Source organism: Hyperoodon ampullatus (assembly GCF_949752795.1).
Source record: "Hyperoodon ampullatus genome assembly, chromosome: 4".
NCBI lineage: Eukaryota > Metazoa > Chordata > Mammalia > Artiodactyla > Ziphiidae > Hyperoodon > Hyperoodon ampullatus.
This window is the reverse complement of record NC_136917.1, coordinates 147,926,899-147,952,217: the sequence shown is the minus strand read 5'-3', so window position 1 is coordinate 147,952,217 and position 25,319 is coordinate 147,926,899. Positions and strand designations below refer to the sequence as shown.

General features: G+C 43.7%; 1 protein-coding gene across 1 annotated transcript in view; it reads right to left on the bottom strand.

Annotated features, from left to right (window-relative positions):
• ADAMTS12 (ADAM metallopeptidase with thrombospondin type 1 motif 12) overlaps positions 1-25,319 on the bottom strand; it is a gene marked incomplete at both ends in the record, with an annotated part of 398,160 nt that overhangs the window by 351,696 nt on the left and 21,145 nt on the right. Inside the window, one exon of the mRNA XM_079701994.1 lies at positions 23,670-24,031. Coding sequence (XP_079558120.1) covers positions 23,670-24,031 — 362 coding nt within the window. The remainder of the gene's footprint in view (positions 1-23,669; positions 24,032-25,319) is intronic.

Genomic DNA, 25,319 nt, shown 5'->3' with positions numbered 1-25,319 from the left:
CCTGTAGAGAATTTATGATCAAACTGAGGAAAACATCCATCCATTTATCTATCTATCTACCTACCCATCACCTATCACCTATCTGTCTATCATCTAGCTAGGCAGTTTATGCTGAGACCCAAATGCAAGACATGTGCTGCAGAACCTAAGTACAGACATAAATATTGCTGGTTTTATTTGTGTTTTCTTGAAATCTACACCGCCTGTACATTAAGTTATCACAAAGCATTCCTCCAACTGAGAAAGCCGAGCAAACATGAGTGCAGAATCTGGAAACCACTTGGCCACACCTGCTGTGGTTTTGTTGGGTGGAGGGAGAAAGCTGTTCACCAGCCACAAGACCCCCTCAGCCTGAGGAGCAGGTGGTGCCAATTTGAAATGGCTTGAAAGCAGTCAGGCAGCCGCTCCACCCCTAGAAAATGTCCCTCCCTTCAACCCTGACTTTCTCCAATGGGTGATTCACTCCCTGCGTTGGCGCCAGCCTTCTCCAAATATCCTCTTTGAAAATGCAAATCCCCAAGTGGAGTAGCACATTAAAATTCTGGGAGGGGAAGATAAAAGTCAGGACAACCAGGGAGGCTGGAAGCAAATTCATTCATTCAACAAATCTTTAATATTCACTAGATATTAAAGATATAACAGAGAACATATGTGAACAACACAAGGATTCCTCCCCTGGTCTTGGAGGAACTTCCATCCTAGTTGGGGTGACGGGGAGACAGACACTAGGTTTCAGGCAACGAAGAAGCAAACTTTACATTCTCTGCTGGGAAAGAGAGCAATGCGGAAATGGAGCAGCGAATAATAAGGCGGGGCCGTGCTCGGCCGACTCTCAAAGGAGGTGATACGTGAGCAAGTGAAGACCTGAAGGACCAGAAGGAACCAGATGCAGGTAAAGGATGTTCTGGCCAAAGACAGCAGCACGTGCGCAGGGCTGGGGGCTGGGGGGAAGAGCTTGAGGCATCCCCAAAACATCAAAGGCAGGCAGGGTGGCTGCAGCCCTGAGAAGCAGTGTGCAGAACAGGCACACCAGAGCCTGCAGAGAGAGGTCATGCTCGGCCTCTGCAGCAGTGGGGATTTTAAGCCAAGAACGGTGGGGAACCACAAGTCCAGTTTATGTCTTTAAAAGGTCTCTCCAGCTGTTCTGTGTAGAATGAATCATACGGAGGTAATGAGACCAGGTGGGGTCGGGGAGGGGGTGGACTAGAGAGAGAGTGGACATGGGGAGAAGGGAAGGACTTGAACTATACTTTGGAGCCAGAATCAACAGGGCTAAGGATGGCCCCAGCTGTGGTGACAGACAGGGGAGGGGAGATCCCAGTCCCCTTGCATTAGGCCAAAAATGAATTATAAGAAAGTCATATAAGAGCTCTGCTCACCACACCCACACAAATAAACAAATTCTTTTGACAACTGACCACCTGGGTCCACCAAGAAGTTCTTGAAAAGCATCCATTTCTTGTAGGAATCTGATCCCGTAGGGCATGTCTTTGTTTCCAGATGAATGGGATTCCTGGGTTGAGGTACAAGTATTTCCCACTACCTTCCCAGAATCTGCAGATGCTTTCCTGCCTGCTGCTCCTTGGAAGGTATTATTATTTTGTGAAAGAAAGTTTTAAAGAATGTGTGGAGTATGATAGTAACACAGCTAAGTAGACAGATCCAGGACAGGGACTATCCGGACTCGATCACTGCATTGTCAGCACACACTTCCTACACCCCGAACACTGCTGAGAAGGAATTATTGAAAGAAACCTCACTTAAAACTTTTTACCAGAGAAACAGATTTCCTACTGAGCAAGACCTGCCTTTCAGAAAACTTATTAAGAAGTTTAAAAGTTGTATACAATAGAGAGTATGATATAAAAACTATTATTTACTAAGAACACTGAAATGCCGCAATTACATTAGATCAGTATTTGTGGTTCAGCTTAACATCTCTCATTTTTTTAAAGAATTTTCATGAAAAATCACATTGCATTTTAATTACTCTCCACAACATCGCCACAGAAATGCTCACATAGAAATTCCCCCCGATGCCTCATGTGGACTCACACGGGTGTCTAGACTTCCATGATGAGCAAAGACTACACAAATTTAGAAAATATGAAGCAATGGAGTCATCTTTCGAGAGTCTGAAGGATTAAAGATGTTCAATCACAAGACCTGTGTCAACTACATTGTTTCTTAGACCCCATCAGCCAGACTCAATGGAGTCAAAGGATACAAAAGAAAAAATTTTAAATAGAAAATGACAGCATCAGAGGAGAAGGCAAGGAAAGAAAAGGGAAGCAGAAGGCAAACAAAGAGCATTGTGGAGAACAAAGGGATTCGAGGAGGAGAAGAAACTGGGGAGAGGAGGGAGGGAGAAAGGAAGAAGCAGAAGCGGGGGAAAGATGGCGAGGGAGAGGAGGACTGGGGAGGGGATGTGGGCACAGAAACGTGTAGGAGGAGAAAGGAGAGAAGAAGAGCTTACCACAGAACACGGAAGGTCATTTCCTAAGAGAACATGTGTCCCTAAACCAGACGATTGACTGACACACTTGGAAAGATAGCATGGTTACAGTAACTTCCTCTTCTCCTGATTGAAAAACAACTGGACTCAGAATGTGCCAATGCTGACGTTAACCTGAAGAGCTACCCCAACTCGGAGTCCAACCTCCCTCAACTGCAGTTCCCTCATCTATAAAGTGAAGCTCCTAAAACAGGTCTTTTCAAACTTGACTCTTCTGTGATTTAAAAAAAGGCAGAACGGTGCCGAGACTAAGACCACAGGAACAGGAAGTCAGCTGCTTCAATCTCCTCTCGATGTGTGTCCTTTAGAAAGCCACTCAACTTACTTGTGCCTCAGTTTCCTTGCCTAGAAATGGGAGGTGATGATAATATTTATCTGTAGGGTTCCAGCAAAGATTAAGTCAGAATGGAGCCTGGTCAGAAGAGTGAGCTATCTATTGGCAGAGATATTTTATTCCAAATTTCAAGTATCCACTAATCCACATGGGGGGTGTGGGCTCTAACCATGTTTTAGATCAGAAGTTTGCTGCCTGCTCTTGTTAGACGTTTTACAGTCACACTAATTGGCACGTGCTCTTCCCAAGTCTACACATTCTTGAGTCACACTGAGGCAAGGCGCTTCCCTTTCTTTAGAGGATCCCAAGCCAGTGTGGTTGGTCCCCTGGCTCCAACCTTGGGAGGGAACAAGAGAATGGATGTCTGCACTCCATGCTGAGGGAAGCAGACTGGACAGGGGGTTCCTTGCTTGGTTCCTACTGAGGTCAAGCTTCTCACCTCCTAGGTTTGACTATCTGGCCACTTCAAACCCCCTTCTGCAAATACTGTGCTCTCCCGCCCCTATCTCCACCATCTTGCTCATTCAGAAAGGTTGTGTAAAGCTGTTCACTGAAACACAAGCAGTAAAAACATAATAGTTTAGCCTTGCTCCCCTGCTTTTGTCCACCCTTTTATGTTCACTATAAATAAACCACAGTATTTTGCTTGGTACTTTCATGAAATGGGAAGAAGAAAACTCTCCTGCATTTCAATAGGGTCGAATAAAGTGACTAGCTGTGAGGGAGAGAGATAATACAAAACAAAGATGGCTTTGGCATTAAAGAATTCAAAGCTATTTTCCTAAATGTATTTTGACGAAAAGATGATTTTTTTCTAAGCAAACCCCTAATTCCCCATTCACTGACATTCCTGTACGGATCCTAAGTGGGTAGCATCTGCAGAAAGATGCCAGACTTTGATGAAGGAGTAAATGCCTTGAAAAGGTGTTACTTAACGTATTTTCTCTAAAGTTTTACAAAAGCAGTGAGATCCAGGTCCGGGACTCAAAAGATTAGCATGGCCTATTTTATTCCTTTTCTTTCTTCACCCTTGTCTTTATGAGAGCTTAATTTAAGACATAACAAGGCTCATACCCTAGGGTCCCACTGCAGTGTTCAAATTCCTCTCTCATCACTAGCTGTGACCTGGCAGGTTTCCTACCCTCTCCCTTGCCTCAGTTTCTTCACCCCACCTTTGAACTGATCATGGTTCAGTGTGGCATTTTCAGAGCTCAGGATCAGGGACCCAACAGCCTGGGTTTAATCACCGCTTAGCTGCTTACTAAATGCAGAAACTCAAGCAACTGACTTAACTTCTCTGTGCCTCGGTTTTTTCTTCTAAACAGTGGAGATTATCATAGAACCACCTCATAGATTTGGGGTTAAGGTTAAATGAAATAAAGAGGTAGAATAATGCCTGACACACACAGTCAAGTGTTCAAGCTGGTAATAGTCCTAGTAGTAGTAATCACAGTATCAGCTCTCTGCCCAAGACCCCAGGAATGCAGTGGCCTTCCTGCAGCCCTGGTCCTCTGCACGCTGAGACTCTGGATCCCCAAGGCCAACCAGCAGGGCTAGGAACGATCTTCAGCCCGCAGACACAGCCCCCAGCTACCAGCTCAAGCCCCCAGCTACCAAGGCCAGTGGTTTAATGCAGAGGTTCCTGAGGCTAGAAACTTCCATGTCTGCTAATCTGAACGGCCTCCACACCCAGTTCTGGCATGCTCGCCCAGTCTTTGTGGCTGGCCTTCAGCATAGTCTCTTGGTTCATAGGCCAGCACTGGATTTTCACGGGGAACTCCAGACTACTCAGCCAGGCCCTGATACCCACAGCCCTTATCAGTTCTGACCAGGGTTCAGAGGCTCCGGGCACTGCTGGAGCTCTTTCACTTCCTGTCCCCCAACCTCACACTCTCTGCGTCTTCTCCCACCTTCACCTTCACCCTCCCTGTGTTAGCAGAAGGGATCAGACGCTGGTGTCGGGCATCTCCGTGGCCACTGGCAGCCTGGCTGCACCCCAAGCCCTTGTCCTGAACATGCTCTGCCTGCCCTTGTACATCCTTGCAACGTAGCTGCGACCTGTGAGCAGGGAGCCGTACATCACCTGCAAGGAGGAGTAGCTGGCCAGCCTCGTGGGTGCCACGCTGGTCTCCAGCCTAACCTGCCGCTGCACGCCCAAGGGCGCGCGGAGGAGGGAGGTCTGGAGCCTTCTTGAGGCCCGCCCCTACCAAGCCAAGCAGCTCTTTGTCCTCGAAATCTAAGTGAAGATGAGGCAGGGGGAGACCTTGGTCCAGGCTGGGGACAGCCCCCAAGTGGACGCATGTCCCTCAGGGGCCAAGGTTCCACGGAAGCTGGAGCTGCGGAGAGAGGGGCGCAGCCACGAGCAGCGGCTGGAGCGCATCCTCCAGAGGGGGGCCCTGGAGGAGTTACCTGAGACGGACTTCTGCCGTTGTGCTGGCATCATGAAAGCTGCAGCCCCGAGACCTACACCGGCCGATCTGCATAGGGGCTCTGCGCACGCGCTCTGCGCATGGGCCCTGCTGAGTGTAGGAGGGACGTCGGGTTCAGTTTCAGGCGGGCATCTCCAAGGCAGTGCGATGCGACCTGCACATGAGCGACCTGCTGCAGCCCCGGCCCAGGCCAGACGCCCCCGAGCTCCACACCAGACACTCCCATCCACGCCTGACACCCCTGATCCATGCCCGATGCACCGTGTCCACACCCAATACCGCGGCATTGCTTTCTCTCGGCTAGAAAATGTACTAAAGCACAGACACCTTCAAAAAGTCATTATAAAAATCACACCTTTAAGAAGTAAAAAATTAAAAATTAAAAATTCCCAACTTAAGGCAAAGTCGTCTTCTCACTGTGCTCTGAGTCTTGGACCCCGTTATTTCCTCAGGGTCCATGTTTCATCAGCTGTCCTCTCTCTGTATGGTCAACCTCTGGCTCCTGGTGCCTTCCCTCAAGTCTCTCCCAACTTCCAAAAAGAAAAGTCAGGGCTTCCCTGGTGGCACAGTGGTTGAGAGTCCGCCTGCCGATACAGGGGACGTGGGTTCGTGCCCGGGTCCAGGAGGATCCCACATGCCGTGGAGCCTGCACGTCCGGAGCCTGTGCTCCGCAATGGGAGAGGCCACAGCAGTGAGAGGCCCGCGAACCACAAAAAAAAAAAAAAAAAAAAAAAGTCAGTTCACACATAACCCTTTCTTTCTCTCTATCCATTGATGTGTATTTTTCTTTCCTTCAGGAAGAGTTGCCTACAGCTGGAGATTCATTTCCTCCTATTCACTGTTCTGTGTAATACACTGTGGTTTCTGCCCTCGCCACATCACTGTTCATGCTCACCACGACATTCCAGACCCTGACACCTCTTCATTTTCCTCTTACCCCACCCCCTTCCTGACTCCTTAACCTTCTTACACACCTGGGTACCCAGGTGAAGAGAATTAACAACATGCATGCATCAGATAATCCTGTCATGCCCCTTCAACCATCTCTCAGCAATGCTTCTCAATTGCCAGAACAAAAGAACTATGATTTTACTTTGTTAGGACATCTAGGGATATAGGCCCAATAGCTAATTGGATAGGTTCATGTGTAAGTCACAACAGAGAGAAAATATTGGGCAATCCTAAGCCCAGAAGTGTAACGTGTTCTCCTCGTGCTCTTTCAATCTCCATCTCCCTTTACTGATTCCCATTCTTCCTTTTTAATGCTTACATAAATTTAAGGGTGCTTTACTTAGGGATATATTTCAAGTTATACAGCTGAATCGATGGTCAAATAGAATTCACTTTGGGGATGGCTCCTGTATAAGTAAACTTACAGGGTTGCACCTACCCACAAAGGGAGGGTTAACAAAAGTATGTCTCCATCTCATAAAAGCTTTTTAGAGCAAAAGGAATTTAAAACAGGAGTTGTCCACACTGCGATTTTTAAACAGACCTTTCACACTGAAACTAGCGTAAAACGTACTTAATATCCACAGTGCTTCATAAAGAACTATTGAGAAAACTCCAGGGGCAGCTGGAAAAACACAGGGAAATAGGAAGCAGGCATGGTGCCAGGACCTGCAGCAGCTAAGCCCTGTAACATTTGGTGGAGAGGCCCTGCAGATGACACATATAAAGATAGAAGACCCCAAGATACCAAGACAGCGGGCCTAACACCAAGAGCCAGGGTAACACTGAGGTGTGAACGCTAAGGATGGAAGCAAAGGCCAGGACAACTACCAAAGGCACAGCCTCACGTGGTGGGCACACAAGAAATACCAAGGAAGAACTGGGAATCTGTGACCAACCCAGCATGGGGTCACAGAATATCTGAATTGGAAAGGTATTTGGTGATCACCAAGACAAACATGGTCAAATTTCAGACAAGGTGCCCTTCTCTCTCCTTGCTCTCTCTCTACTCTTCGCTTCCTGAACAATTCAGTTCTAAAGCCCTTAAGTAGGGCAGAGTAAAGTAGGCACCTGCAGGGCTGGGGTAAGGAGGTTGGAGGTGCAGGGAGAGCTGCGGTGGAGGAGAGCAGAATGTCAGTGCCTGAGCAGAGTGAAAAGGATACCTGCGCAGGAGGGATGCATAATGCATCCATGTTGATGGAGAAGGGGTACAGTGCTGAGTTTCAGAGCCTAAACAAAATGAGGTGACAACCCCATAGGGAGACAGCCTAGCTAGGAAAGTGAAGTCCAGTGGGCTGGCATGAGGGTCAGAGCCCAAGCAGGGTGAGGAGGGCACTCACATGAGGCATCTGGGGGTAGCCAGCATAGAATGGAGGAGGTCAGTTCAGGTAACAAGGGCATCTACAGAAGAAAGGAGGTGGCCGTAGCAACGAGAGCAATGGGATGTTGGTTATAAAGATGGGGACTGATCAAATGAGTAAACATGCAAAGAATAACGGGAGCCAGTTTTGTCATTGTCAGAGAAGATAGTTTTACAAATTTGGAAAGAGAGAAAACTAGAAGAAATCCTATTGTTGGACTAGAATTGAATGTATTGATATAAATTCATAATTTTCTATATGTATAGATAGATTAATAACTATAGATGTGACTGTGTGTTTTGATTTACATACATGTATGCGTGTGGACATACATGCTCCATTGAGTGGGCCTGGAACAGCAACGCCCAATAGCAGTGAGCACATCTAGTGCCCAGATCTTTGCTCCTACATACCGCTCTTCAGGAGAGGGAGAAAACATTCCCTGATGAAATGACTGATTTTAGGGCTGGGAAAGTACAAGATGAGCCTTGAACAGCTTACTGTACCCAAAAACAACAGAGTGCTCAAACAGTGATGGGTCAAGTCAAAAGGACACAGAAGCCAGATTGAAGGACTTCCACTGACCAAATTGAGACAATTGCGCATCACAGTAAATAATGATTTATTAGCATGGACACAAGTTCATACTAATATAAATAAACGAAAGGATAAATTGAAAGTCTATGAGAAAGAGAATGTTTACATAGTTTCAAAATTTTCTTTTCCCCCTAAATATTTATTAATTAGAGAGAGTAAAAAGACTTTCTCTCTGCTTTCCAGTCACACCCCTTTCCTGCAGTTCCTCCAAAGGGCTTCCTTTGCTCCTTCCTGCCCCATGGCCTGTACACATGTTCCAGAAATGCTGTCTTCCACCTTTTTCTCCTATTTGTCCTTCAAACTCAGATTAAAAATTATCTTCTTATGGAAGCCTTCTCCAAAATCCCAGACCTCACTGCGTCCCTCTTTTATATGCTCCTATAGCATTCATAGCACTTATGAACATCCGAATTATATGTTTACAATTAGTTATCTAATATCTAATACCAAGTGCTAGGCACAGTGACATCATTCTGATACTGTGGACATTTATTAATGGTAGCAGTAAGATGCTGATATTTGCACTTTTCCATGTAAGCATTCGCTGTGGAATGTTCCCACGGTGGACATTGACAAAATTCACAGAGGACCTATAGAGAATAGTCAAGGGGTCCCTTACTGCACCTAGGTGTCAAACCCAACTCTTTGAAGCAAGCTACAATCACAGGCTTAAAATGCAGATCTTCTGGCTCCAAGTTCAGAGCTTGGCCCTACTATGCCACAAGGCTCCAGCTCTGGTCTGGGAATTCCACGGTGCCTAATTTACATACAACTTCTGTTCTCCACAGAGACATTGAGATTTTAAAAGTCTACAGTAAGAATTTTCTTCCTTTTTAAGCAGTTGATAACTTATACTATTCAACCTTTAAAGGAAGTATACAAACGGCCAACAGGTACATGAGAAGATGCTCAACATCACTAATCATCAGGGAAATGTAAGTCAAAACCACAATGAGATATCAACTCACACCAGTCAGAATGGCTATTATCAAAAAAAAAAAAAAGCTAACAAGGTTGGGGAGAATGTGGAGAAACTGGAACACTTATACGCTGTTGGTGGGAATGGGAAACGGTGCCACTGCTCTGGAAAATAGTATGGCTATTCCTCAAAAAACTTAAAAATAGAATTACCATATGACCCAGCAATCAGACTTCTGGGTAGGTATCCAAAAGGAATGAAATCAGGATCTCAAAGAGATATCTTCACTCCCACATGCATTGCAGCATTATTCACAAAAGCAAAAACATGGAAATAACCCAAATGTTCATCAATGGATAATAGACAAAGAAAATGTGATATATATGTATATGTATATATATATATATATATATATATAGAGAGAGAGAGAGAGTGAGAGAGAGAGACACATACATGCACACTCACACGCACATGCACACACACACACACACACACCCCATCATGGAATAATATTCAGCCTTTAAAAAGAAGAAAATCCTACCACTTGGGACAACATGGATGGACCCTGCATGGTAAACGATGGTATGTTGGTGATCGTAAGTACCTTGGCCACAGGCTGGTCACAGTGTCAGTGGTCCTGAGTTCTATGAAATCATGGATATTGTTCAGCCTTCATTTCACAGACAAGGAAGCTGGAAGCTTGAGGAATTAAGGGACTTGCCTCAGAGCTCCTGAGAGCCAGGAGCAGTCAGACATAAAGTACAGGTTTTTCAACTCCAAGTCCAATGTTTTTGATTAATAAAATACTCTTCTTAAACCTTACATCACAGTGGACTGGACTAGAGATTGAATTAAAAGGGAAGAAAAGCCCACTTGTCAAACTTGCATCTCTTTATTAAAACAGTTGAATGGAAACAGAATTAACTAGTAAAAGACTGAATCATTTCCAGAGGAAGGATGTAAAGCATTTATCAGTAGATCTCAAATCCTTTCCTGTTCATTTGTCAAGGCAAATGCCATCACAACCTTCCAGAGAGAAAAGAATACCCAGTCAGAAGAGAAGCTAGATGAGTGCCTTCTATCCATCCTCCAAGATCAGACGTGCCCTTTGCTCCAGTGCAATTTCAAACAAATGATGGTCAAGGATGTTTTACATCTTCAGCTATAACAGTCGCTGTGATTTCATCCATCTTCTGAACCACAGCTTCAGATAAAAGTTGCTTTCTGTAGACATTCTCTATTAGCTATCTCCCTCCCTCCCCCACTCCTAATACACACACACACACACACACACACACACACAGTCTGCTTCTCTACCTGCAATAAACACCAATTTGTCTGGAAACTCTGCTATAAGCAGCTCATTTCCAATGTTCTTTCTCTATCAAGTTATGTAGAGTTTGGAAAAGAGGTAAGAAATTTATATAAATTATATAAGTTAAATAACTTATGTTGTATGTTATATGAGTTAAATGTATATATTTAAAATTATATATAATGTAAACATAAAATATATAAATTATTTTCAAAGCTAAATATACACATAAGTTTTAGAAGTTAAATAAGCCTTATTCAATGAACAGCTCAACCTCATGTGTTCCTTCTGAAGATGTGCTTTAAAAAATTGTAAAATAACTAAAATACAGCAAAAGCAAGAAAGAGAAAGGAAAGCCAAAGGGAAAGCCCAGAAAACTCACAACCGGGGAGGGTAGGGAGATTGGTCATTAAGAGATAAGCCGAGAATGTTGGAGGATCGGAAAGAGAAAAGTTCAGTGGTAAACTTAAAAAATATTTTTTTTTTAATTTGCTAGAAGAAAGGAAGCCTGCTTGGAAGGAAAGTAGTGCTATCTGATGACCCAGTCAGAGACTGGAAGCTGTGCATTTTTTAATTGTGTGACTCATTCTTTGGGGCCAAAGCAGAAATCAAGTGAGGAAAAAATTTCCAGAGAAAAATCTGTCTGTAAACAGGGTGGCGGGTGGTCAGGGTATGGTGGATTGGTGAAGGGGAGAGTCAATGACATGAAATGGGACCGTTTAGTATGAACTTTTGTAACTGATAAATCTGTTTCTCAGAATAGCTTACTGTCATCCCAGCCAATTTCACTGCAGAACCATGAAGGGATTGCAGTGAGAATGTGTGGTCTGGAAGTCAAAGAAGCTGGGTCTGGAAGGAAGCACTGGTGTAGGAAAGTCACTCTTTTTAAGTGAACTCCTGGATTATCTCAAGCAGGGAAATCAACAGATCCAGCAACATACACCATTGGGGAATCTCAGAAGTTAATTTTCTAATGAGTTTGTTTAGAGGAAGATTTTCAGTTTTTGACTATTTTTAAAGTCTTAAAAGCAAATAACCAGGTATAATCTATGAAGAATGCAAACAGGACAACTGTGGTGTTAACAGATGGTTACAGACAAGTGGAAAGAGAAACATATGCACACTTTCTCTAAGGCCCCAAAGTATTTAGTCAAGGATATAGAACTTAATGGAAGTAAGGTGGCCAGGCTCAGGAGCAGAGGCCGTGTCTCCTGTCCCTGTGGTCTAGGGGGTGCACTGCTGTAAGTGGCCCGCTCTGCACGGATAGTGTCCTCCCAGAGCTGAGAAGGGAGCCCCATTCTTGCTTTGCCTTTTATACCTCGACTTTCACAAACATTCTGGAAAATGCCACACTTATAATCTCTTAAGGGAATATTTATAAACATCAAGGTGTCTTCATTCTTTACCCAAACTTACCATCAACAAGGCTCCATCCCTTTGGGAAGGGGACGAAAGTCTAAACAGTATCAGTTGTTATTGTCTCTCCCAGCCTTCCAGGGCCCAGAAAGCTTGTTTCTTCTCAACAGTTTAGATGAAGACACAGAAACAAGAGATTGCTACTTAGCACAGGCACCAGAGAGATGAGAATGAGTCTGAGAACCACCAGAAGTTGTCCTGGTAAGAGCTGCCATGCCAAAGACATGGGCTCTAACATAACAAAACACTTCAGAGGACACAAGAGCAGCGAAGGATGACAATGGGTACCTGACCACTCGAACCCATCTTATTTGGCTCCCAAGGTCACATGTACCTTCTCAGTCTTTTTCTGGGTCACATTATCTAAGATTCCTCTTCCATCCTTTCACTCATCCACACCGATTAGAATAGCAGCATCTCCCGCCCACTGCTTCTATGCGTCATTAGGCATTTGAGCAAAAGATTTGCCAAAAGGATGCAATATGTAAAAGACTGAACTCAAATAGAATTAGGGAAGCTGGGTTTGATGGGCCAGTGCCTGTCAAATTTTAATGCACATACAAATCCCATGGGGATCTTGTTAAAATTTAGGTTCTGATTCAGCAGACAAGAAGGGTGGGATCTGAGAACCTGCATTTCTAACAGGCTCCCAGGTGGTGCTCATTCTGCTGGTCCATGGGCCACACATTTAGTTGCAAGGACCCAGTCCACTCAAATAAGAGACCCAAATGGGCAAAGGATCCCATCTAAGGTTACATCGTTAGTAAGTATTGAGATTGGACTTGAACTCAGTTCCTGTGACTCCCAAATCCAGTGGGACTGCTCCATGTGAAAAATATGCCATCTCCCCTGACTTGGCTGTGTCTCTCCGACATGGGTTATATGGTGGTTAAAATTAAATCAGTCCTATCACCCTGAAAGATCATCTCCAAAAGTCAAGTTAAAACGTTATTTTCTATTATGAAAACTAAAACCCAGGCCTCTTGTTTTCTCATTTTTCAACGTCCTTATTAACAACTGTCAGTCAATGGAGACATTTTTGAAAAGAACCAGATCTTTCTGAAAGCTAATATTTAAGCTCCTTTGACCTATGATTCATGCTGGATCAAAAAAGAAGAGAAATATTAATATATGAACATCTAGTGAGAAACTCTGGACACCTAATCTTCGGTCTCTGTAATGAAAACAGAAATGAGATTCAAAGTAAAGTCTCCAGAGAAGAGAAGAGTAACATCTCCATGCTGCACTTGTGTGGACCCGTAAGCCAAGTAAGTAGCCTGATAATAAACAGAACATCCAGCCTCTCATCTCCCATCACAGCTGAGGGTCATTCCTCTCCTGGACCATAGGGAGGATCCCTGATTCACAATCAGTGTTTCTTGAACTACTGATTCTTCAGGTCTCTCTCTCACTTTCAATCTGTCAAGCTGGGAACTCACAAAATGAACCTGATGAATTGAAAAATAAGCAGAAAGACAAAAAGGGAGAGAAGCAGGGGGGGAAATGTTCATATCTATGAGCCTGTAACACAAAGCATTATAGTGAGGAGAGGAATCTCCCGCCTGCTAGAGGCCCCGTTCCAAAGTCTAATGTCTGAGTAAGCATGGGTCTTACCAGGCAACCCCCAAAGGTCAGGGGTCACGGAGAATTCCTCGGCCTGGGAGCAGAGTTGGGAGATACACAGAGCATTTCTTTCCTTCCCCCTGGCGAGGAACAACAAACTCTGACACACAGGCACCTCACAACTCAAATGAGCGCTTTCTGCAAACAAGCCACCAAGTTCCACGTCGGGAAGCAAGGCAAGAAGCCACGCTGAGAAAGTTTTCCCACACAGTCCTGCCAGCGGGTTTCATTCCTCAGCTACATCACCCCAAGCTTCAGCTGAGTTCAAGAACAAGAGGGCAGAAACGGTTGCATTTTTTGATTGTATGTTAAAGGAACCAGCAGGGCTTTCCATCTGGGCCAAGAACTCAACAGCACTCGAGGGAGTGATATGGTATAAAGTATATCCCTCTCAATAGAGGCACCATCATAAAGCAGAGACTTTTAAATGTCACTAGTCTCATTTGTAGCATTCACATAGCAAAACGCAGAGAACACTTAATTCTTGCATTTTTGGACATCGGAACCTAACAAAATTTAAACTGTTAAAATTATTGTAACAGCCCATCCTAGCAAAAACTGATACCTTGCTGGTGAGAAGCTGGAAAACGATTCCAAAGTTCCATACTGTCCTGCATCCGAAGATTGAATTTCTTTTCAGAGTATCCCTTCCATTTGTTCTGGTGACAAAGATTAAAATTCTATTCACTTCAGTGTGAAGATGGCTAAGCAAAGAAAGAAAAGGATGCCTTCAAGCATGACTCTTGGGTATATATTTCAGCAGAAATGTTTCACTGCAGTTTTGGGAATCTGTATGGGAGAAATGTTTTTTCTCTACACATATTTATAGAAACTGAGCCTTTATGTATCAATAATTGTTTCTTCTTGAGAAGACCCCCTCCCTTGTGTTCCAGCTCAAGCAGTTGTTCACTGGAGATCAGTAGCAAAGACCCCCGAGTTTCAGGAAATAGAACAGACTTGTTCTTCACCTTGAAGCAAAGGGGAGATTGGGAAAGGCACTGGGTCAGGACTTGCTGCAGCTCAGTGGAAAAGGGTCTGTTACTAATGCACACCACCACCCCCATCTCTCCACACTGTTATCTGAAACTGAATACCTCAGGCTTTGGGGAACACACTGGCCGTGGATTGTTGTGTTCTCCTGTGATTGTCACTTGGGGGCCACAGAGCCAAGTCCTATGGGAAGGGGGGTCCAGGGCTACTGCAGTAGCACACATTTGTGCAAATTGCAAGAGGAGGCAATTGCAGGGGAGGCAGATGAAATTTTAACAGATGCCCCCTCCAGACAGATGAATTTTAAAAGGCACTGCATCTAAGTAGACAAATTACAAAAAGATGCTCCTCTTTGAGCAAAGGGATTATAAAAATACCCCTTTTCCTCCTGGAGCCAGGACATGCTTCGGCTGGCAGAGCCTGAGATGGATTTCAGCCCCAACTGGTCCCCTGGATGGGGTACCTTTGTAGGGTTAGTAACACAGAAACTGCCCGGTGGGACCCAGCACCTTTAGGTTGGGCATCCTTCTGAAGAAAGTAGTTATTCCTTGAAAGAAACTCCTGTAAAGGAGAACTAGAAACAAAGATGGGCCTGAGGCTAGGGAAATTTCCTCCTTTCCCAGCGGCCTCATGATTGGGCCCAGGCCTCAGGAGAGAACTATGTTTAGGTGCATCCCTTACCCTGGAGACTGCTGTAGGGTGACTCTTGCTACACAACGAAAGCCCAAGTGCTTGGTTAGAGATGCTCTTGAAGTTCAGCCTAGGCCCTAAGCACAGCCAAGGTGAGCAGCAGTTTTAGGTTATTATTTGTGTTGTACTTCTCTTCCTTTTACATGCAAACCTTCAAAGAAAGCTTGCTGAAAATTATAGTTTGGACTCTGATGTGTTTTACAGAGCTAAGGAAAGGCCTGAATGAGACACAGAAGAGAATAGCAAAGTTGATTGTGGTGTTCCCTTGCCAAAGTCAACATGATGGTGGCAGTCACCATGCTTGTAGAGTGATAGACCCAGGAGGATCTTGTAGCAGAGGTAACATCACCCAGCCATGATGGGGAACCAGCACCCTGGGAACCTATCAGAAGTGGCTCAGGGAACATTTAAGCAGACTGCATTCTGGAGTTCAATAGATGACATTCAAGTCATTGCTTGGGTAGCTGAGGAACTATAATCTCATTGTGAAGCCACAGACTGGGAGGGTCTACAGAAACTTGGAGCAGCATAAAGGCTAAATACTGAAATAAGCACATCCATTCAACCACTATTTACTGAGTGTTTATTATGAAACACAGCTGAACATGTGCAAATAAGACAGGGTGAGAGGAAGAAAAGTTAAGCAAAAAAGAGAAGAAAATATCAGGTATTGTAGGTTTTTTAAAAAATAAAATAGGCAATGCGATAGAATACCGGAGGAGTGTAGACTTTGTGTAGTCAGGGAAGACCACAAGCTGGGATCTGAAAGACAGAAGGAGAAGGAGCAGCTATGTAGAAATCCGAGGGAAGAGTGTTGTAGGCAGAGGAAACTGTCCATGCAAAGACAATGAAGCCAGAGTGTGCCTGATACTTTGAAAAACAGAGAGAAGGTCAGTGTGGCTAGAGTACTCTGCAGGAGGGCAACATGGTGGGAGAGGGCTGCAGGGAGGTGGGCCCCCCAGATCAGAGGGAGCTTTGGAAGCCAGGGCAAGTTATTTGGATTTTCTTGAGAGAGGGAGGACCAAGCATCGTGGACTTAAAGCCAGTAGAAGATTTTAAGCAGAAGAACGCACTGCTCTATAAATGTGTTTAGAAGTCCAGTCTTGTCACTCTGTGAGTAACAGCTTGGAGGGAGTTAAGGGGAGAAGCAGAGGAGCCACTGGGGAGGTCAATGCAATGGTCCAGAGGAGAGAGAATGGGGGCTAGGACTAGGGCACGGTTTCTCAGCCTCGGAACAATTGACACTTTGGACCCTATATTCCTTTGTTATGGGGCTGTTCTGTGCATTATAGGAAGTTTAGTAGCATCCTTGGCCTCACTAGATGCCAGAGGCAATCCTCCCCTCCCCCAGGGGTGACAACCCAAAATGTCTCCAGACATTGCCAAATGTCACTTGGCGGGCACAACCAGCCCTGCTGAGAATTTCTGGACTAGGGGGTTAGCTGTGGAAGTGACAAGAGTGGTAAATTCTGCATATATTGATATTTTGAAGGAAGAGCTGATAGGACTTGCTGATAAGAATAGATACAGAGTGTGAGAAAAATAGATGAGTCAATGATAGAATAATGCCATGGGTTTTTGACCTGGGCAACAGGGAGAAGGGAGTTACCATGTACAGCAATAGGGAAGAGTGTGGGAGCAGGGAATTGAGGGTGTTGCTTTGAACATGTTAAATTTGAGATTCCTTTTCGGCATGTGGAAATGGCAAACAGACAGTTGAAGTTCCAAGAAATGTCAGAGTTAGATATACAAATGTAGTAGTTAGTCACATACATATACATATGAGATAGAGATAGAGGATATAGATAATAGATAGACAAATAATTAGATGATTAGATTGATAGATATAATGATGATAGATAGATAGATAGATAGATAGACAGATAGATTGCAAAGGGCATGTTGGAATGAAAACAGTCACTAAAAAGAAGGTTCTTGCCACAACTTTCCAGATAGGTTGCACATTTAAAAGCTTATAAAAAGGCAGTCAAATTAAAAGGGCACTGAAGTCCTTCAGACTGAAAAGAAATCATAGATCATACTACTGAGGCACAGAAACTTATGTTACACCAGGACACTCTTCTCCAAGCATGCCCTAAATCGATGAGCCAAATCTCACCTATGAATAAAATGTGGTCATCCCACCAGCCCCCGTCTTTCCATGATGGGGAGACAGTGAAGCTCAGTACAGAAGAAATTGCTATCATTCTACCAGACTAATTTAGAATCAGGAAACTTTCCAAAACAGAATATTTCAAGAATTAATATGACCGAACAAACCAGGGGAACAAATTTGCAAAAATGTTCACTATTTTTTTCCCCAAATAAATTATCTGATCCAGAGGGGAAAAAAAGGTAACTGCTGGAGTTTATTTAAGAGAGTCATTCTCTACCCACACTAACTACCCTATGGGTGGGATAGGTCTGCTGCCCCACAAGGACAGCCCACCCAATGGGTGATATTATAAGGGTGATGGGCTGGAAGATTTCCTGTAAGAAATGCCATCAGAGTGGGATTTAGAATTCCTCCCCAGAAGGCTATATAACTCTCACCTTGGGAAAGAGGGAGGACCAAGCATCGTGGACCTTTCAGTTCCACCAGTCAACCTAGATAGGTCTCATGGGCAGAATTGGAAGAGACCTACCATGTTCATGGATTGGAAGACTAACGTAGTAAATATCAATTTCCCCAAATTAATATATAGGTTTAATATAATTCCTGTCAAAAAAAATCTCAGCAATTTTTTATCATCAGATTATTCTAAAATTTATATGGAAAGGAAAAGAAGTTAGAATTACTAAAATAATTCTGAAAAAGAAGAATAAAATGGGAGCGATCAGTCTACTTGATTTCAATACTGATTTTAAAGCAATAGTAATGAAGCCATAAGAATGAAAATTCTATTGGTAGACTAGAACATAAAACTCAGAAATAGATTCACAGAAATATGTCCAACTGATTTTTGACAAGTGCAGAAGCAATTTAATAGAGGGAAGGTAGCCTTTTAAAATATGGTGCTAGAGCAATCAGACATCCATAGGCAAAAAAAAGAGAAGAAAAAGGAGGGAGGAAGGATGGATGGAAGGGAGGCATGGAGGAAGGGAGGGAGGGAGGAAGAAAGGGAATGAACCTTTACCTAAGTCTCACACTTTAAACAAAAATTAACTCAAAATGATCATGAACTTAAATATAAAATGGAAACATAAGGAGAGAAAGGAGGCAGGAAGGAAATGAGTGTGCCTAAAAGGACAACATGAGTGATTGTTTTGATGGTAATGTTAGGCATCTTGACTGTATCAATGTCAGATCCTGTCTATGATATTATATAGTAATTTTGCAAGATGTTACCATTGGGGGAGAAGGGGACCTCTCTGTATAGGTTCTTACAATGGCATACGAAACTACAGCTATCTCAAGATAAAAAGTTTAACTCTAAAAAAACTAAAAATAACACCTTTTCAAAATTTTAATCCATAGTTGAGCTTGAAACAAGACAGGAAAACTCAATAGGCCCAAAGGGAAAGCGAAAGAGAGTTGAGTAGGAGTTGAAGTTGAATAACACTGCTATTCAGATTAGGGGTCAGCCTTCAACTCCTCAGCAGGGCCTGGAATTGAGGCGAGGGTTTAGGATGGAGCCAAGAACTGTATTCACTTTAATAAAGACTGAGTTGAGAAATACTGTGCCTGACTGTGAGTAAAAATTAAAAATTTTTTTTTTACTGACTCAAGGATGCAGTCTAGATAGTGGGTGCCTAGCCCAAGCCCCTTGGTGGAAGTGGGGTACTCCATGAAGAGGCAGAACCCCAATCCTGTGCCACACGTAAGTGTGGAGTCTAACACCTTGCACTATCCTCCCAGTCCAGAAATCTAAACTGAAATACGAACGGCAAACTAGCCTGCAACACATCCTGTAGGGCCCTTGATAACAGCAAATCCAGCACCACCCCAGGGTTCTCACAGGTAACAACTCCCACTGTGGATGAATTCCGAATCTAATTGATTAAAGAATACAGTTTCTCTATCAAAGAACATAGAATAAAACAAATCAACCAAATTGTTCAAAAGAAACAAATTCCATAACTTCAAAGTTTATAAAAGTGTTGAGGGGAAAAGATGGTGAAAATGGTGAAGATGACAGAGAGAAAGTTGCTGAGCCAACTTTCAGATGGGGACTGACCCGGTCTGAAAGCAGCTTCCAAGAGGATGGGTACCAGAGCCGTGTGAAAGGATATGAACTGGAGGAAGGAGGTCATCCACATCTTGTCATGGGTGACCTTTCTTGGGTCTTCAGTTTGTAACCATTTGAGTCTTCTCCAAGCGAGACTAGATGAACCTCAAATTATAGAAAACTCCAAGAGAACACAGCCTCCAACATTAGGATGACCCCATCTGAAGCAAAGAATATGCCAGCCCTGAGCCATACGAACAAGAAGCAAATGTCCTGCTCCACACAAGAGGGTTTCCTGCCTCAGAAAGCCTTCCCCAATGCCACCTCTGTCCCTAGGAGTGCTGGGAGGCTTAGAGGCAGCATATCCTAAGCCTGCCATCCTGTGAATCTGAGTGTGGGGTCATCCCTGGGTGAAAAGGAAAATAAATATCCTGGAGATCAGGCCCCAGACAACTGGCCAGGAGAAATCAGACACAAGTCCAACCACTACCTTTTGACTAGAACCACTGTAGATGAGCACTGTGAAATGATGGCACATGAGCAAATGAGCTTGAAGCCAGCCAACTTGTGTACTCACAAAAGAAACTCATTTGGTTTTTGGTGCCTTTTTTATAATCATCCATTAATTGTCCAATTACGTGTGAAAAGATCCAAAATAATCCCAGTGGACTGGTTCTCCTGGAAAAACATCATTCAGTGATTTAGATCTAAAACTTTCCATCATCTTGGCCACCACATAAGTCTATTAGTTCACATTTGTTTCTTTGTGCTCCTGTGCTTAGCATGAATCTGAAATCTGAATCTGAAAATGGCCACATGGTGGATCTTGCAGCTCTCTGGGGCCATTAGAAATTGCAAAGCTCCCAGTATTCTATTCCCAAGCTTGGAATAATGCTAAACAGTATGCAATTTCCTTTAGAGAAAACAAGATGGAAGTAGGGAGAAATTGAGGGCAATGGTCCTCAACCCTGGCTGCACACTAGAATCACCTGGGGTGAGCGGCTACTTTAGAGCAATATTGGCTAATACTGCTAATTAATGCCCACTCGCACTAATCCAGTGATTGGCAACACCTAATGCACATCAGAATCTCCTAGAGAGCTTTTAAAAATACTGATGCCTGGGCTCCACCCCCACTGACCAGTCAAATCAGAGCATCTGGAAGATGGGTTTGTGGCATGCGTACTTTTTTAAAGCTCCTTAGGTACTACTATACAGCACAGGGAATAACTATTCAGTAACTTGTAATAACCTATAATGAAAAAAATCTGAAATATATATATATATATATATATATATATATATATATATATATATATATATAACTGGATCACTTTGCTGTACACCTGAAATTAACACAGTATTGTAAATCAACTATATTTCAATTAAAAAAAAAAACTCCTTAGTTGATCTAATGTTCAGCCTGGGTTAAGAATGACTGCCCTAGTCCAGGCCTTTAGGGAGCATCAGAATCTCCTGAAGAGGTCATTAAATCAAAGGTTTCAAATAAAGCAGTTAACAGACACCAAAAGTAGATTAGAGGCTCCCAAGGAGGAAGGGAGATGGGAGGATTGGAGAGTGACTGCTAAGGGGTTTCTTTGGGGGCTAATGAAAATGTTCTAAAATCTATTGTGGTGATGGCTGCACAACCCTGTGAATATATTTAAAGTCATTGGATTGTATACTTTAAGTGGGTAAATTGTATGTATGTGAATTATATCTCAGTAAAGCTGTTAAAACACACTCACATAGATTTCTGCCCACCCCCAGGGATTCTGATGCACTGGTTCTGAAGTGGAGCCCATGAATTTGCCTTTTAAATGAAATCCCAGGTGATGTTGATTCTGTGAAGTCACAGACCAAACTGATCTAGGCCACAGAAAGGCAATGGCATTTAAACTTTCTAGGATTTTATGAGCATGATAACGGTTTATGAATGGTTAATGGTTAATGACTATATGTTCGTTCCCCCATCAGTGTTCTCTGGAGCTGTGTGGCTTTTGCATGTTTGTTTTGTGGATCACTTCACTCCTATGTGCCTGTCCTTCTAGAACAAGAGCTCTTTCTTCTGTTACCCTAGTCGTAGAGGATCAGGTGACACTGATGCTTCCAGGGTTGTCTCATAGAAAGGAAAGCAGAAATTGCAAAGGGAAAATGTGATATGAACCCAGAGGAAACCCAGAGGATTAGGACCATGGAGCCAGGAGATATCCCTTGGTTCAACCAAGCACTGTATGAGACCCTGGGAGAAGAAGAAAAGAATAGGGCATCTTTTTTTATTTTGTGTCATTTATGAAATGATAACTAGCTACATATGAAAATCTAGATTTACCAAAAAAAAAAAAAAAAAAGGCAAAGCAAGACTTTCCACTTATCATACAAAACGATTCATCCCCAGAGGTCCTTCAGAATATTGAACTTTTTTGGTACCTTTAAACTGATGTACAAAGTTTTACATTAATTTTCCCACAGTTTTCAAGGAAAGCCAAACTAGACAGGTACAGGATAAGCAGACTCTTAAATTATGAAGAGCAGGATTCTCATCAAACTGTAGGTAAGGATGGGAGGATTTGAGATGAGCGCTTCCTGTAGGAATGTGAATGCCACCAGAGGGTTTGCCCTGCAAAACAACCCTTGTCAGACTTCCCTGGTGGCGCAGTGGTTAAGAATCCACCTGCCAACGCAGGGGACATGGGTTTGAACCCTGGTCCAGGAAGATCCCACATGCCGTGGAGCAACTAAGCCAATGCACCACAACTACTGAGCCTGTGCTCTAGAGCCCGTGAGCCACAACTACTGAGCCCACGTGCCACAACTACTGAAGCCCACACGCCTAGAGCCCGTGATCCACAACAAGAGAAGCCACCGCAATGAGAAGCCCACGCACCGCAATGAAGAGGAGCCCCCGCTCGTCACAACTAGAGAAAGCCCGCGTGCAACAACAAAGACCCAACGCAGCCAAAAATAAACAAACAAAAAATTAATTAATTAATAAATTTTTAAAAAAAGAAAAACAGCCCAGGTACAGGTGCCAAGGCCGACGCCCAAGTCTCTGCCACAACTGTCCCCAGGACTCCGGAGGCTTTCCGCTCGCAGTCAGTCCCTAAGTACCCTTGGTTAGTGCTGGTGCCTGCCCCCTACTCCAGCATGACAAAACCTCAACATAAGTCCTAGGCATTGATTGCCATGCAGCTGCCAGTGGGGCTGTCACTGTTGTCACTGCTAGAAGTAAGGGGGAACAAAGGGACCACTTTTTTTAAGGTTTAAATTTTGAAAAACAAGCTTGGTCACATTTTGAGATGCAGCACAGAACGAGACTTGGGCTCAAATTAACAACAGCACAGTAAAGATATTCAACATCTCCAAGCTGCATCATCTGTTAAAACATAGCTAAACTGGTGGCGGGGCGGGGGGACCTTGTAGAGAGGACAATGTGCATAAATCACATAATAAGCCACACATTCCAGTGCCTGGCATATTAGAAATATAAATAATAATAATAGCAGCCAATATTCATTGAGTATCTATTATTTACTAAATACTCTTCTAAGATTTATATATATATGAATTCATTTAATTCTCATAGTACTCTACTACAGGGGTCAGCAAACTTTTTCGGCAAAGACCAGATGGCAAATATCTGGGGCCTCGTGACCCTATACGGTCCCTATCCTGACCACTCAGCTCTGCTGTTGTAGCTCAAAAGCAGCTGTAGACAATATAAACACATGGGCATATCTGTGTTTCAATAAAATTTTATTTATAGAAACAAGAGGTGGTCCAGATTTGGCCTGTGGGGTGTAGTTTGCCAACCCCTGCTCTGTGAGTTGGGTGCTATCATTATCTCCATTTTACAGAGGAGAAAATGGAGACACAAAGGAATCAACTGACAGCCCAAGGGCCCACATGAAATCTGATTATAAACTACCCACAGTCAACACTTAGATCATAGCAGCTGCTGCCATCACCATCCCATCTGTAAGCCTCGCACTCAGAAGGGGCTGGCCACCCAGTCCAGATCCAGGTTTTCCTAACTCAAAAGGGGCTGGCCAGCCAGTCAGTCACCAGCACGCTCAGAGCTGCCTCAGAGGTTGAAGACCCAACTCCGATCCCCTCCTCTTCTTGCCCTGATATTCCTGGTTGAAATTCTTCCTGGACCCTCAATGTCCTTATTCCCCGCACCACCCAGACTGATTTTAATTTTATGCATTTCCCCCCCCACCAGCCTGTTTGGAAGCCCGGACCATGCACATCACAAGTGCACAATTCCTATGTGTTAAATGCATCTACGAACCCACTGGCAGTGGGTATGCAGGCCACGACAGTCAGGGACTGAGGGCAGAGAAGTAAGGGGACTCACCAGTCCATGGCAGGCACTGAGGGCTGCAGTCCCAACCCTGGTGCCTTGTTGCAGAACTGTGCCCCTGAGATGGCAGGGGGGACCTGAGGAAGCCTCCATCTTCACATGGGAAAGGTTCCCATATCTCCTCTCCACGATGTAGCTTTTGGAAAGTAATCCCTGACTGACCGTCAAGTTAAAAAACAGGTCCTTCTCCTCATGGGAAATTCTATAGTACACCCGGTCCTCTGGGCCATCCAAATCTCTCTTCCTCCTGCTGCTGGTGACAGGATGGTGCAAGCCATAAGATAGAAAATGCCCGCTCGCGTCGACTCGGACAGGAGCCACCACGTGGTATTCTGGCAGGGACTTGACAAAATGCTCTGGAAAAAAAGGAGGCGCAGAATAAGCCTAAGAGATCCCTTCTGAGTCTGTGGCAAGACAAATACACCTTGTTTGGAACTTAGATTTTACCCTGTTGATTGCAAAATCCTACTGTTGAAGTGTAGAGATCGTTTTCACCATACAAACACCATCAATATCAAATTCCCTGAACAACACAAATTTACCCGGGGCTCTCTCGTAGATGACAGGTGGCTCTCTGAGCTGACACCAAGACATAGCTCTGGATGTCAGATGTTTCACTGGAGACAAACTAAGACAAGAATTAACTCATGAGGAATATGGTTAGGAAAGGGGCAAGATCATTATGACAAACAGGAACATTTCAGGTCTAGAGTTCATTAATACAAATCACAGGGCTTCACTGTTTATTATAAGGAGCGTAAATGCCTCTGGAATTTCCAGTTAAGTCACGTTGGAGGAAAAATGCAAAAGCACAGTGAACCCATCATGTTAACTCTAACAAACCTTGCACGGTTACAGCATAAGTGTTCTGTAATGTAGCAATGAGTACTTAAAAGAACTTGGGTGTTTCTTTTTTATTTTTATAAAATATACAACATAAAATGGTAAGGGAGCATATTAGGATCAGAGGCATGGGTCAAAATATGAAAATTGCCACTTTAAAAATGCAAGACACGCACACTTCTTCCTTCCTTCCACACACGAGAACACAGACACCTTTTGACTTCCTCAAATTGAAATCCCCACCACTGCCTCTTCATTTTCCTGTTTGAGAATAACAAGGAATCTAACTAGTAAGGAGTAAGCATCAGGCTCTGGATTACAGACTACTTAAAGCAAACCATTAACCACTTACGCAGATAAACGAATCTTTTGCTTCAGGCAAAAAAAAAAAAAAAAAAAAAAAAGAGGGAAGGAAGGAAAGAAGAAAACAAAAGGGGAAGGAGAGGGAGAAGGAGAGAGAGAAAAGGGGAAAAAATTCTACTTTTTTCTACTTTTCTATTTCCACCTCCCAACTGTACCTCTTGCACTTTGTAACTTGTGTTACTTTGTTCAAGTTACCTCCCCAACTACAATGTCTTTCACACTCTCTATCAAAATCTTATGTTTAACATAATCTTATGCTTATTTTTTAAAGTCCCAACTCAAATTCTCCCTCTTCTTTCTCCTAATGTCCTTGCTTAAAGTTCTTTCTCCCTCCCCTGAACCCCCATGTTCTTACTTTCTGTAGCTTCCAGAACAGCCCAATTTTACAAAGCCTTTTGTTTATTATATTATTTACTCCCAAACCCTTTAGAGGTCAGA